General features: G+C 39.5%; 1 protein-coding gene across 2 annotated transcripts; it reads right to left on the minus strand.

Annotated features, from left to right (window-relative positions):
• Window positions 1–2,582: 2,582 nt before the first annotated feature.
• On the minus strand, window positions 2,583–14,539 carry cnih2 (cornichon family AMPA receptor auxiliary protein 2). 2 transcript variants are annotated; one of them, XM_034226680.1, is made up of 6 exons: window positions 14,044–14,539; window positions 13,045–13,250; window positions 11,020–11,088; window positions 7,769–7,816; window positions 5,686–5,798; window positions 2,583–5,606 (listed from the first exon to the last, which is right to left on the minus strand). In XM_034226680.1, the coding sequence occupies exons 2-6, from the start codon at window positions 13,138–13,140 to the stop codon at window positions 5,417–5,419; spliced, it is 516 nt and encodes a 171-aa protein (XP_034082571.1). In that variant the 5' UTR covers window positions 13,141–13,250; window positions 14,044–14,539; the 3' UTR covers window positions 2,583–5,416. The 2 variants fall into 2 exon arrangements, with proteins under 2 accessions (XP_034082571.1, XP_034082572.1); XM_034226681.1 differs by having other exon boundaries at window positions 2,583–5,295; window positions 5,463–5,606; window positions 13,045–14,539.
• Window positions 14,540–15,098: the final 559 nt, after the last annotated feature.

The following is a 15,098-nucleotide window of genomic DNA, read 5'->3' on the forward strand; positions in this document are numbered from 1 at the left end:
TGAAGCGGGAGCAGAGGAGGACTGTTGGTACACAAGTCTCTAATTCGGACATGTGAGTACAACAATCCTAATTGTCAGGGTTGCAAATGTTGCCATAACACGTTTTGTAAGAACTTGGCATTTAAAACGTTTATCTGGGTTGTGTGTTTTGGTTTATTGATTAATTGTTAATTGTTCCGCTGTAGATTCTAAAGGAACTGCATTTTGAATGTGACTTCATAGCACTTGTTGCACCTGCCGTGGTGTCATAGCTATCCTTTTGTGTTATTGGACTTTATTGTCTTTTTTGTTTCAAAATACAAAGTATTGCATACTGTGAGACATTTTTATAAAATAAATGTTACTTTACATATCAGTAAAACATGATGCATTGACATATAATACATCTGATCTGAATCTGATAGATTGGTTTCAGTAATAATAGTAAAACAATGTAACAGGAATAAAATCCTCCAAGTTTTTATTGATCAATATACAATAGTTTGTCAACAGGAGCAAAATAAGACACTGTCATGGTCTTTACTGAGAGCAAAAGGAGCTCAGCGATACCTCAGATATAAACCCCCCATTCAAATATGTTCTGATTTGATCTTATCACGATATCTTAAATTGAGTTGCAAGACCATTACAATAGTTTTTAAATCATCTTGGCAAACATTTCAGGAGTTCGATCATGTATTAACAACTTCAACTTGTCTTAACAAAAGACACCAGCGTGCCTACAGACACTTTAGTTTATAAATGGTGTGCTGATTTAGTTCTTAGTTTAAGGATAAACACATTTTAAAGGACGTTTTTTGTGATTGGTTTTAGAAAGTAATTTGCACATTATTGACAAATACAATGTCAAGCTTTGTAAAAAATAAGGCAAGTCATTGATTTTTTTTCTAGTTACAGATAGAAGAGATGGGTTTTTATAGAAATGAGACAACATCTGAGTCACTGTCACAGGTTTTTGTCTGTACAGACGATCCGCTGTTAAATAAAAACACAAGTGTGAACAGGTTTGACATATCCTTGGACACAGCAGCAAGCACATCGGCTCCTTTATTTTAGGAATCAAAAAAACAAAACGCAACAGCATGTCAATACATGTAAATAGACTTTGTGTAAATGTAATAACCAGATTTGATTTGTGAATAAGGTGGTCATTTTCCATTTTCCCTTTTCCCATTCTCACCCTTCAATAGCCATGTCAAAATACACTTATTTAACGAAATCAATTCCTGAAATGGTGCTTTCTGCCTCTGAAATGTTGCCGTTATACACTGTATGTTCTTCTGTACGCATGTCTGAACATCCATAATAGTATGCAACATCCCGGAGTGTCTTGCATAATAATGAATAGACAACATGTGTGTGTCTGCATGCATGCAACTCTGCCTTGTGCGTGCACTTGCCAATTGTATGCCAATCGTGACGTTTCAGCTCCATCAGTTGTAGCCAGTTTCCATGGTAACACCTCTCTGAGAGCACAGACGTAGGAGGGAAGGGAAAGGCGCTGAGACAATTATGGTGGTGGAGGGTGCTGGAAAAAGGAAGAGCCCGGGATTGAGAGTGTGAAACGGTGCGAACCGTGGGAGGAGGCAAGACGGGAAGCAGATGCATGTGTTGCGTGTGTGTGTTGCTGTGTGTATCCTGGGAGAAGCAGGTGTCATGCATAGAAAAAAAAGGGGATTGTGGTCGTCATGACTACATATATGAACCTGTTACATATGCATCGGATGGAATATGAATTAAAAAGAGACAGAAAAGAAATGCTCCCAGGCATGTGAACTTGAATTGTTTTCTGTGTGTTTAGAGTGAGAGCCTCCGAGTGAGTCAACAGGAATTTCTAATACAATTTAGTTTCCATGGTGACAGCAAATGGACAGGGAATGATATGTCCTTTTCCAACAGAGGGAAAACGCCATTGGTGTTGCTCTGTCTGAATCATTGTTTAGACCTGGCAAACATTACAGACCCGACAAATGACTCAACTGCTAACTACCTGCTGCCTCTCCTTTCATCCATTTCAATGCAGAATAAAGAAAACTGCCCTGCACAAAAGTGTCAAAAATGCTAAATGTTATAAAGCTGCAGTGTTCATTTCATCAGTAATCTCTTTCTGTGGAGATATACATGTTCTTTTGTGTCAAATTACTTTTGTTATCCAAACCAATAGCTATCCAGAGCTCTATAATTGGATGTTCTGTACAGTATTCTTGTGATGCAGACATTAATGAAAGGCTCTCATCCTCAATTTGTCGCCTCTCTACTAGAAGCTCTTTTTACATCAGCAAACTGTTCATGGAATTCAGTTATTTTGGTGCTTTTTAAGAGCTTGTGCGAATGTCTCTGAAACCACTTCTGAATGCAGCTGTTTTCGACAGCTTTTGATGTGGCCCTTTGTGTGCTATCCTCCGTCTAATGCACCACTCAGTATTCTCGCTTTCGAACAAGCCTCATCATCCTCAGAGTTATATTTCTCTCTTCCAGTTCATCTCTGGTGTTGGCAGAACAGCACGTCTGCAAAACTCCGCACAGATGGCCAAAAGACACTGACCGTCAGCAGACAGGAAGTAAGAAACTTGGAGATGATCTTTTTTTGGCAACTGTTTTATTAGAATACGGCATGAGAATCGCTTTATTAACTGTACGTCATAGTGTAACCTAATAAATATAAAATAATCCACCAAATTCACTGTAGCGTACATTGATGACAAATGTATAAAAGACGGATACAAATACATATACTCAAATACAATTTTCTAAAATGCTTTGTTTAGAGCAACTACATAATGACATTCAACCAAGCGGCAGTTCTCATGTTGTCCTCGTGTTACTGTGCTTTAATAGTGATTGTCCAGACTCCATACACTCATATTGTTGGCAGAGTGTTGATACTGTGCAAAAACGCTCACAGAAGATTATTAAAGTTGCTGCAGTTTGGTTGAAATTCTCAAAAGAGTTGTTCTTTTAAAACCCTTCATTTGTTCCAAAGTGACATAAAAACAGACTGTGATCGACACAGGACTTGTTTGTGGTGAAGCTCTACCACACAGATTTCTTAATTAGTGTCATATCATTTAATCTGTAAGAAGCATTCACTACAGAGGACATTTTAATATTGTTTTGAAAGCATTATTTTTTAAAACATTGTTTAATTTGGAATCAACTTCGTATTTAAAAGACAAGACTGAGGATATTATATAAGATAAGAAGGATGTTTGGTGCGTCAGGGTCCTGCTGCAAATAAAGTCAATGGTAAATACTCACTAGTGCAGCAATGTGTATCAATCCCCTGCTGAAAATAGGCCCCATGAAATGCTCCATTTCACATTTCTTTGAGTGACATTTTCTGAAAACAATAGTACCAAGCTTGGAAATGATTTACCCTTTAAGATTAAATAAGATATTTTTAACCTCTTTCACACTTTAGGAACACATTTTGGGGCTGAGGTCCACAGACAGAATAGGGGAGTCGAAACGAAATACACATTGGTTTAAGTCTTCTCATAGGATTTATTGACACCAACTAACTTATAAATATGCCAGCCTTATTCTATCTCTGCTTCCAATTGAAATGTAGTTCAACCTGTCATAGGCTAACATACACACAATTTGAAAATGATTTATGTACATATAATAATGACTTAACTGTGATCTGTATTTAGGGTTGAAAGAACATCCTGAATATTAGTGATACTAAAACTTGCATCAATGAATTGTTGCCACCATTTACTACGTGTCGGGCGTATGACAAACACAGTTTGTTCTCAGGGTCCAGTATCTTCTGTATTTTCTACTGATGTTTAAAATCACACATTTGAACCATCACTTATCTACTCACAGATCAAACTAATGAACACATGATAACAAAGGCTAGTTGAGGAAAGGCTTTACTGTTTACGAATCTCCATCATTAGCAGCATGTCACTTCTGTCTGTATGATTGCAGACGTGATGAGAGGACATCACTGCCTTTACACTTCTGAGAAAAACGGAAACATTGTCATAGGCATTAATTGTCTCGTCTGCCGCTTGTATCCCACTCGCCGTTATTACATACATAAATAACACTGCATGGAAATGTCTTCTCAATCCAATCACATTGCTTGTTTGCTGTTTTTCATTGCTTCTTGTACATGAGATTTCTACATTCTACCTCACATCAGAGTACATTTGCTGTGCTAAAAACGACAATAGTATAGATGCTGATAAGTTAGAATAAACTGGAAAAAGGTCACTTAAAAAAAACAAACCACAACAGATCTACATGTTTTTTAAATGTTCATCAATTAAAAAACATTGTGCCAAAATGAAATGTGTGTTACAGAAAGTGAAAATAGAGAACAGAACTTGACAGTGCCTTAGCATGTAGTTGAAAAAGCCACACTATTAGTTTCCTTTCACTCGCCCCAATTGATTTGGCACAATGTTTTTTTCAGATATATGTTTTGGCATTAAATGTCTGAGCACGAAGCTCTTTGGAAAGCATGAACCTGTAGCTAAAATACATCCCTACATGTATGGACATACCTATTATGAAATGCACATCACAAGCACTGACCCTCGCGGTCAAAGTTATAATTATTCCTCGTTGTTTTAGATACAGTGTGACATTTGACTTTTGGTAGGGGGTGGCGTCAAGGAGATGTTGTGTTGGTTCATCTCCATTCCCCTGCCAGCCGTGTCAATTGCTTACAGTGCTTTAAAGTCCTCCTATACACTTGAACCTGTTTCTTACAGTTATATGCACCTCTAACACAATCAAAGCAGTGGTTTGATAATACAGATGTCTCTCATCTTAAGCACATGTAATCTTACTAAAACAACCCTGCTCTTAGTACATTTTCAAAGTCAAAGAATACAGACATGTTATTTCGTTTTCCAGCCCCTAAGTGTTTGGAGATTCACAGTGAGTTGAGCGACTGGATCAGTAAGAGCAGCATGGGAAAACTCCAGCCCTTCAGAGATGTACTGTTGATTCGTATAATGGTTCAAAGGCAACACACCTGACGCGTCCTCTTTCTGTTTTGTTTCAGTCCTTTCAAACTTTGTCCAGTCGTCTGACAGCATGGTCTGGGTCAAAGTGATATAATGGAGTCCTTTACATTCAAATGATCACTCAGATAAGTCTTCTTGTGTTTGTCCAATGTTAAACTGTTGACAACTCAAGCCAGTGTCGGGAAAGATACATGGAGAGAGGAAGAGTTAATGTCTCCATTTGTTCCTCTGAGTCTTTCTTACTGATACGTCCTTTTATTTCTCCAGATATCCTGTCTGCTAGAAGCTGATCAAGGAGTAGACCATACTTCAGCAGGAAAAAGTCCACGGCAATAGATGGAAAATACGGAGAAAACTGTAATTGCGCTTCTCTTTTGCAACTAAGGTCACAGAACATTGCAAGAAAATCTGAAAGCCATCACTGAAACCTAATCAAGCATCTGTGAATTGAGAAGATTGTGAATTTGTACTGACCTGTAGAGATAATAGAAGAAAGAGAGCAGATAAAAGCCTAGCTTACACCAGGACTCCTTCTGGCAGTAATTGAGAATGTCGGCGTTCATCACACTGACAGGATCATACATGACCACTGAGCCGTCAGCTGGCCGATGAAGAAACCTGGAAAAAAGAGAGACTTTTGGCTCACGCGCGCACCAGATATACAAAAGCATGTCAGACATATGTTATGGGACCTTACCTCCAGAGATGGTAGAAGAGAAGTGGGACATTTAGGCCAAGTGTGACCCACTCTGCAGCACACATGAACATCAAGCAGAAGAGCCCGTGGATGGAGTACTCCGGTACCACCAACTAACCAGAGCAGGCACAGGGAGGCAGGTTAGATAGGTCTGCGTAACATAACACTCATGAGTAATCGCTCTTCAACAACTGCGGGGAAAACACTGAAAAATGCATGGGCTAGATGTTGGATACACTCGATAAAACCAGAATCACACTGCAAGGCAAAGACTTTCACACAGAAAGTGTAAATGTTACAAATAACTTACTGTTACGGATGCAAATATAGTAAAAGACTGGATAAAATATAGTTTCACGTACATGTTCACTGCTTTTGAGAGGTACGTAGAAATCATAGGCTCGATAAAAGAAGTGGACATAGCCTAAGGGTCTGAATAGTGAAACCAATGCATATCTGCCAGAAACCTGTATTTTATTTACATCGCTTCTGGCTCCTAACAAAACAATTTGATCGATTGGCAGAAATGGGTCAAGACCCATTGGTAACCCTGGATTATCGAAAATGTGGGAACAACTGGAGGCAGACTCACTGCTGGATGACCTCGTCTAGTTTTGTAAAATGAGGCCACAAACCAATGGATGACATCACGGTCAACTTTTTAAAAACTATTTATTGACAAACCAGTTGCTGACTTGGTCTGCTGTTTGGTTGATGTTTATTACAGCTTCTGCAAACAATGAATTTTAAATTGGCATCATTCTTTTTGTTTTAAACAACAACCTTTAACTGCTCCAATCAATTGTTACCACTCTTATTGGCAATATTGTTGATGGGACACAACTTATTGGTTAATAAAGGAATAACCCTCAAGGCTGGGTTGGCTTGAACCCTGAGATTAACCCTGAGACTGAATAAAGAAGTAAAAACTACATGTCAAAATACAAAACAAAAATCTAAAAGTCAATTTTGAATATGTAATGTGTAAATCTTTTCAAATGGTTTCTCTCTGCAACAGTTAAAGACTATCGTTATAAATAACATTTCTCGTATAGACTATAATTAACACACGTGTCCACTCATTTCTTTTTCAATGATATAGTAGTGGAGTGGGTATATATTTGTGACACATAAGCTCCCTTCAGTGCAACTCTGTGGCAAAACAATATCATTGTAAGTAGTTCCAACTCTTCTCATTATTGAAGAGTTGTAGTTGATCCTACAAGTATGTTCTGTCTAACCAAACTTATTTGCTTTGAACTTTAAAAGCTTTATTGAGTTGAACCAACTTAATATTAATTGAAAAGTTGTGGTGGTATTAAATGATAAAATGACTTTATATAAGCTATTATAATTTATTTATGTAATTCCATAATCCTCAAAAATGTCCATACAAATTATTACCTCAATTATTTTGAGAATCATTTCAATAAGTCAAAAATAAATAAAACATTTCAGTTCCACTTTTTTTACTGCACTTATGTTTAGAAAAGTTGTTATTTTAACACATTCATGTATTCTTTATGTTTTAAGCATTATCTACTAACCCCAGTGTATCCCATGACTAACTCTTAATTCAAATCATTAAAAAAACGATTTTCACACAATTGAAATGCATTATGGTTCAAATTGTGATTCTGAATTTATGAGATTAAACTATACTTTGTTTAAATGTATGTGGATTACTACCATTAGCATGCTACCATCTCTAATACATCAAACTTTACTGTTCTATTTTTTAATGATTAGTTGAGCTTATTTAAAACTCAACACATAAATTGTCAAAATGGCCTCCACAGCAAGTCACATTTATTTTCAGGGACATCAAGTTCTCTTTTTGAATGCCTTGAAATGGAAACAGAAATCCATCACAACACACAGAACCTTGACGGTGTAACTGAATGTCCAGTTACAGTTATGTCCATGTACAGAAAAGCTACATGTGACATTAATCAGAGTGCGTCATGGTCCTCACAATAGCTAGAAAGTCAAATGGTCATGCGTGAAGCCCCTCTGTTTTAGTCATCCACCAGCAGCAAAACAAAAACATACAAGAAAAAAGAAGTACAAAACGATTACTCACTCTGCGGAGCAGGTTGCAGATTCTTTCAATGTTGAGAATCCTTTCCCTCTGCAAATGTAAGGAACGTCTGGTTAATGGTCTGCATATTTCTTCATCCTACCTACTTCTTGTATCTCCCATGAAAATCTCCAGGCAGAGATAACACATGCTTTTGTTTAAAGCTGACAATTGTTGACATATTTCACTGACGCATCAACAATATGCAAAAGCTAGATCTGATGAGAGCTTTCAAACACAAAGAGAATCCTGCCTAAATGTCAGTGCTCTGGCTATGATTACAGATATGGCTGGAAAATACATATAATGAATAATAACTTACTGCCAAAACAACGTAATTTTCCATTTCAAATTCTTAAGTTGCTTTCCATTATATAATGAAAAAAAATCCCCTTGCAACTAAGCGAAAAACGTAATTATGGGTTGTCGAGAAAGACCATTTTATGGATATTTTCCATCAACACATAAAGAACATCAGCCATTTTCAGTAGAGGTCACATGTTCTTGTCTCCTGAGAGCTGTGAGAGAGCTCAGTGATCATTTTCTCCAAATGAAAGCCATTTATCTTCCATAGCCAGCACCTAGGGGCCTCAACGCTGATCTTTTATTTGGGTGTTTATTCATTAGCTAGGCAAATGAGATGTTGTGCTGTAATTCATCAATCTACATTATTCTCTGATTGGTATTGACCAAAGAAAAGAACCAATATTCTAGGTAATTACCAGATGGATCTTTTATTTGTTTTGCTTCATTCACTCTGTGATTGGATAAGCAGCATTGCTATGCTATAGATAGCTTCAGCTGGAAAGACTCTCTTACTCATGTTGGGACATATTTAAGACATCTGTCTAAGTTACAGGATGTTGGCTTCCAGAATGGAGGCTGTGTGATGTCGATTCCCTTTGGCCCGAGGCACAGACTGCACCTTCTCTCAAACTGTGGACATGAATTCAAACTCCCTCGGTGACCTGAAAGTAGATTCTGCCCTGAATCCACAACATCCAGCGTGCAAGACCGACGCCGGCTCTCCAGCGTCACTGTCCATTTGCAGATGTTGGTTTTTGTCAATTTCTTATTGTGTGCTTTGTCCTTCAATGACACTTTGAAATGTAAAGACCACAACGATGGACTGATGTGTAAAGTTAGCTCCTTTCTTTATGAAAGTAATTGTTTCTTAATTTCCATGAATGTACTACGTGCCTCTTCAATTTGCCCCCGAGACAAAGTGTTTAGAATTTAATTTGACGTGCCGGCTAAATTATTTGACATGTTATGGTTAGTAATCGCACTTACAAATTATTGTCCTCCTGTATGTGTTTAGATTTCCAACTTGGAAACTGCCCTAATTAGTTACAGGTCATAACTGCACTATGCATTTCGTTATTGTTGCAATAAGCGAAACACGACTTTAGACATGAATCAAACGCATTGGGGACATTTCACAGTGTGCATAACAAGTCAAAGAAATAAACGGCAAAGAGAGTAGTCAAGAACAGAGAATAATACGTACTCTATTTAAGTGGCAGGAGAGAACAATATAATTGATTCAACTGGTTCCACCAATAAAGAAGGCTTTAAATGAAGGAAAGGTCAAGGGCTTGACTTTTGTAATGTGCTATTTAATGGAGAGGTAAAATACTGCAGCAATTTGGCAAGCTCTTTTCAAAGGCTTAGCCAGAAGGAATAATACTACGTTTCAGTCCCTCCTCTGTCAAGCAGCCAAACACTTTGTCTCTCTTTTATACTGCAACTGTGATGGAAGGCTTTGCACAGGAACCTGATGAGGAAACATGTGTTGGTTAGTCTGTTGTGTTCATTTGGAATGTCACACGTCTTTTTCACAGACGGCAGCAGTTGAGTTACGACAATTCTTCACTCAAATCAGAAATAATTGCTGTTTATTTTCCGAAGCTGTTGCCAGGTATGTTTTCTTCTGTTTGTGCAGTTTATTGAATCTGGTAGCAGCGGAACACACCAGCAGTTTATATTCTATCTGAACACATCTCACATGGTGACATGTACAGTTGTTGATGAAATGGGCCCCTCCCCCAGCACCTCTTTCCCCCTCTCTCTGAAACCAGAGCCCGGTCTGTTCTGATTGGTTAGCTGGTCTGCTCTGTTGTGATTGGTCAACCGCTTAGAGATGTCCCTCCCTTAGTTTATCACGTACAATGGTGGATTATAGCCAATAGAAGAGTTACCTAGTGATCTCACTATGTTACGAAAATCAACAAAGGAGTCCAATGGGGGCGTTTCAGGCAGAGGTTTGAGTGTGGGAGAGAAACTCCCTCTGGAGGGAACTTTGGGATGTTAGCCTTTGCAGACCATTTACATGCACACAAACCACACACTACAGGAAAGGGAAAACCCCAACCTGTCCTCTAATGATTTATATTAGTCAGAAATAACACATCTACTCCTTAACATCAGTATTTGGACAGCTTCTGTTTTCAGTTGCATTATATTTTGTACAGGTGTTGCAGTTATTGTGTCCACCCCCCTGTAGCTGGCGGCGTGCCTCCACACCCCCGGTCTGCTTTCACAGTGTCCTCTCCCACTCCTCATCACTCTCACGCTGCAGTTCAGATGCAGGTTCACATGATTGCTGGAACATTAGCTAACTTGTGAAAAAGACATTCACAGCTGCTGTTAACTTGCTAAATGAATAATGGCAGTCGTTCTTGACTCACGGTGCTGATATTGTCTGTTCTTGCAAAGGAATGAGACAGAGACTTTCAGATGTGACTTTTTAGTTTGTGTTACAGTGAGGGAAACCAAGTATATGCGCTTATTTGAGTATTTCATTGTGTGAACAGCAGCTTTATTTTCCTTGCTCTTTTTTGTATTTAAAGAAGGTTGATTGTCTCAATCTGCATACAAACAAGTTTTCCTTGAAAACAAACATTTAAAGGACTAACTGCAGCTGAATAAAACATTTGAAAGATTTCATTCCAAAATCACAAAACTGCATTTATATAAAGGGGTGCTTGCTACTTTAGGATAATAGAGGGGTAATCTGTAAAAACGTAGAGTCTGTGTGTTTTAAGGAGGTTTTGATCTCTGCTTTGGACATTTTTAATATTGGCTGATAGATTAAAGGTCAAATGCAACATTTTGGGGGTAAAACCCTGGATTTGTTCGCAGCATTTATGTGTAGTTCAGTAAAGGTTCTTCTTGGAAAGGAAAAGGTGGGATTCCTGTGTGCACACAAGGGTTTGATCAGCTTGAAAGAAGTGAAGCAGCATGGTTCTTACCGCTCTGGTGGGATTGCTCTGATCAATGGGGTTTTTGAAGTCTGTGCCGAGCTCATCAAATGCAATGATCTGGAAAAAAACAGACGTGTTAGTTGTTTTTTTTTCAGTGGGTTTCCTTCAGGGCACTAATGAATGCACATTCTGTAACTGTATATCAAATAGAGGCAAAGTTGGTGTCTTTTCAACAGCACGCTCTCGAGAAATATTCCTGTCTCAGCCTGTTGTTCAACACGTAGCTCTCTCTGTTCTGCACACCCACTGCTTCTGGTGCAGCTGCAGCCACATCGCACACTTTGCTCGATTGAATGCTTGATTGTAAGAGCTCATGTGTCATTATGAAGTCCCCCAAGGAGCTAGAATTACCCCTTTTTCCTGTTTTTCATCTAAAATAGTAATAATAATAATAAACCAGTGTATATTGATAAAGTATGAACGCTTTGTTCACATTGGAAATTATGTGAGAATACCCGGACATGGACAGCTGTGAAGGGAAAAGTATCTTGTATTTATCAATGATCTGAAATCACTTCATATTGAAAAAATTGTTGTATTTGAAATATAAAACTCTGAGTATGTAGGAGAATAAATAACCATATATGGAATTGAGGGTCACTGTAGAGAAAATAACGTAATGGTTCATATATGTATCCATCATTCCCCCTGCTCCCTGTGTGGGAGTATGAAGGATAATTGTTCCAGCTCTCTCTGATTAATGGCTCCATAAAAATACTAATACGTCTTGGTGTAAAGGCCACCCGCTGTGCTTATCATCAGTGGAGCCTTTAAACAGTGGAGCTTATCTTTGCCGGCTCATTGAGAAGCTATAAAAGCAGACATTATTCACAGATAAGAGAGCGTCTGATTCGCTGATCAACAAAGACAGATCTGGGTTAAAATAGAAGAAAGCCCTGCTGGTAATTTCCCCATACAAGTCTATAGGGCTCTCCCTGGTCTTCCTTCACACTGTTGTAAACAGATGCAGTTTCCATGGCGACACGGTGAGCCCCTCAGTGGGCTCCATGGTTACTATAGCAGTGAACACACGTTCTGATTGGTTGAGAGCCACGTAGATTTGGGGTGCTGGACCAGTGGGTAGAGGCGGACTGGGGGAAGGGGTGGACATCATCATACTTTGATAAGCGTTTCGATCACATGGTTGAACGCTGAGCCAGACCTCTCTCTCACACAGACACACTGCCTGACTCACATGGAGTCTCACCCACTTAGTCAATTGGTACGTCCGTCATTTCAAGTCTAATGTTCATAATGATGTATTTCACATTATTCCTGCCTCCGTGGGTTTGAATGCTGAAAGGTGGCAGATTAAAGCTTCAAGTATTTGTTCAGCCTGCCCTTGAGTAAACGAGCAAACTGAGTGCAACGGTGTACGGCCATATCTGTGCAAATTTCACTCAAAATGCCGCCGGCAGAGAGATTCACAGCAGCCTGGCACTGAGATGTGTGATTATTGAGGTTTGCTTTCTCCCTGTACTCATTTGCTGCAGTTTGCTGAAGCCTGGACGTCTTGTTTGAGGAACTGTTTGTCAGTTCTCTGGGATGACAGGTCGCCTACTGTAGAGGGGTGTCAGACGAGCTCCAGGTAATTATACTGTTGATCAACCAGCATGTTACTGTACGGAAATAGGTGAAGGAATTCAGACTGAACACAATGTTTTTCAACTCCTGCAACTCTCTGGTCTATTTCAACTAATTATGTATTTCCAGTTTCATGTAGGTGTTGAAATTGAAGGGATAAAGTGGCATTTGTTGACTTCGAAGAGGCAATTTGAAATGTCAGTCAAATATAAGGTACAATTACACTGAGATTGGGAACATTTATGCATGCCATTACTGTGCCTCCTGAGTACCTGAGTGAGGTGTGTGTGTATGTGAGGTGTGTGTGTATGTGAGGTGTGTGTGTATGCCCGTTGGTGTTGTACAACCTTGTGTAGGCGGATGTGTTTGTCTGCCTGCGTGGGAGGAAGCGTTAACAGACCATACATTTCTGCTTCCAGTGCTACTCACCTGCCATATGACGAAGAAGATGAGGGCAGCGCACAGCACCAAGGTGAGCATGTAGCAGAAGGCCGCAAAGGTGAATGCCATGGCTGAGCCCGCCATCCTGAAGACGAGATGGGTCGAGGAAGAGGATTTCTCCCCTGCTCTCTTTCTCTCTGTGGCTACTGCCTCCCTCTTAGGTAGAGGTTATTGTCTGTCTCCCCCTCTGCTGTCTAAGTAGGTAGAGCACTCAGTCACAATCAATACCCAGCAGTCACGTCTTTGTCTCTTTTTGTATATCTGACAGCAGGGCGACCCCTTTGATTTAGGAAGCACTTATAAGTCTGTTAGCAGCCAGTTGTCTCTAGTTGCTCCTTTTTCTTTAGTCTCTGACAGGCAAAATGTCTGTCTCCTCCTCCTCCTCCATCTTCATGTACGTTCTCTCTAGACAGAGCCTTCACATTTTCTCCTCACAGTAACATACGCAACAAAGTGTGTGAGTGACAGGCTGACCACGGGATTCTCATCGATACTAAGCACAGCGCTGCGTTTTATTATTATTGATTATAGTCTCGGATGGTTATGGCTTGTGACGGTTCAGCAGTTAGTCGTATGGCTTTCACTTCATCTGTTGCTCTAAATCAAGAACACCATTAATGACGCATTTGATCCAGTTGTAAACAACCAGAGGTGTGTTGTCTGTGAGTTATAGTTTACAGAGACAGCCTCCTAAGTATTACTTATTGTATTACTACATTTATTGGAACATGAATCTGCAAATGCACTTTAGACAGTTATATTCTCACAAAGCTAATTACTGGTGATTCTTCTATTAAATACTATAATATAATAAAAAGAATGAAGCCGTACACATTGGAATTTCAAATGAAATAACTATTTAACATTACAAAGCCAAACACACACATCAAAGAGACTTTGAATTACAAAATTAGAGTATTATATGGACTGTAGTTCTATTAAACATGTATCCTTTTCTGACTGATCGTAGTATCAAATAGAGAATACCTGTGTCTGGCTGGAGACGAGTCTGCCCCTGAACAGTCCTCTCTTTCCTCGTCTCTGTCAATTTGGGTCGGCACCATGTCACACTTCTTCTCTGTGCATCTCCCTCTCAGACGCACCCCCCAGATGTATCCAAACACATTTAGATTTGTCTCTGCTGACTGGCGTGCAGGGTAAATGATTCAAGTCTGGGGAGGAGGGAAAGGGGGGAGGTTTAACCAGAAACGTGCAGAACATCTACATGTTGAGCCGCGTTTACTCTGACTTTGAAATCTCTTCTGTTCTCAAGCCAAAATGTCCACAGCCCTCAGAAGTCATAAGTCAATCAGTCCAGCTCTCTATTGTCTCCTCCTTTCCTTATTGCCTTGTTGTCCTCTTTCTTTAAGTCTCTTTCTGAGATGTTAAAAGCTGAGTCTGCTGTCCCTGTCGGTCTCTACCTCTATTTCTTAGACTGCGAGAGAAATATTTCTATCACGCTTGATGTTCTAACGCTCGTCCAATCGCGTCGCTGTGTATCCCTCCCTCCCTCCCTCTCCCTCCCTCTCCCTCCTCTCTCCTCTCTCTCTCCTCTCTCTCTCTCTCTCTCTCTCTCTCTCTCTCTCTCTCTGTCCTCCTCTCTCCTCCTCCTCTCTGTCAGTCTGTTTCCCTCTGTCTTGCATTTATACATTTGGATAATCTCTTGTTCCCCAGGGAGGGATGAGGGGGCAGGGCAGGCTGCAAATGTTTTTCCTTTCGTCTACCTTTCTCTCTCTCTCTGTGTCTCTCTTTCCATTCCTCTCCTTTCTTTTCACCAGTCTTCAGGAATCCATCATGTCATCGAAATGTGCTCTAAGAGGGTGTTGCTCTCAATCAACTGTCACTTTTTTAAATGATTCGGTCTATTTGTATTTCACTTAACATCTATTGAAATTGCTCATATTCCCTTTGATGTTTTTTTACCTGATTTAGAAACCGCTTGTATCATTTTATTTGACATCTTTTGTTAGAAGTATTCCATATTGACATCGCTGATTATCCATGTCTATTTGTACATTATATATTTGACAAATGCAAAACTC

This window comes from Gymnodraco acuticeps, unplaced genomic scaffold (genome assembly GCF_902827175.1).
Source record: "Gymnodraco acuticeps unplaced genomic scaffold, fGymAcu1.1, whole genome shotgun sequence".
Classification (NCBI taxonomy): Eukaryota; Metazoa; Chordata; class Actinopteri; order Perciformes; family Bathydraconidae; genus Gymnodraco; species Gymnodraco acuticeps.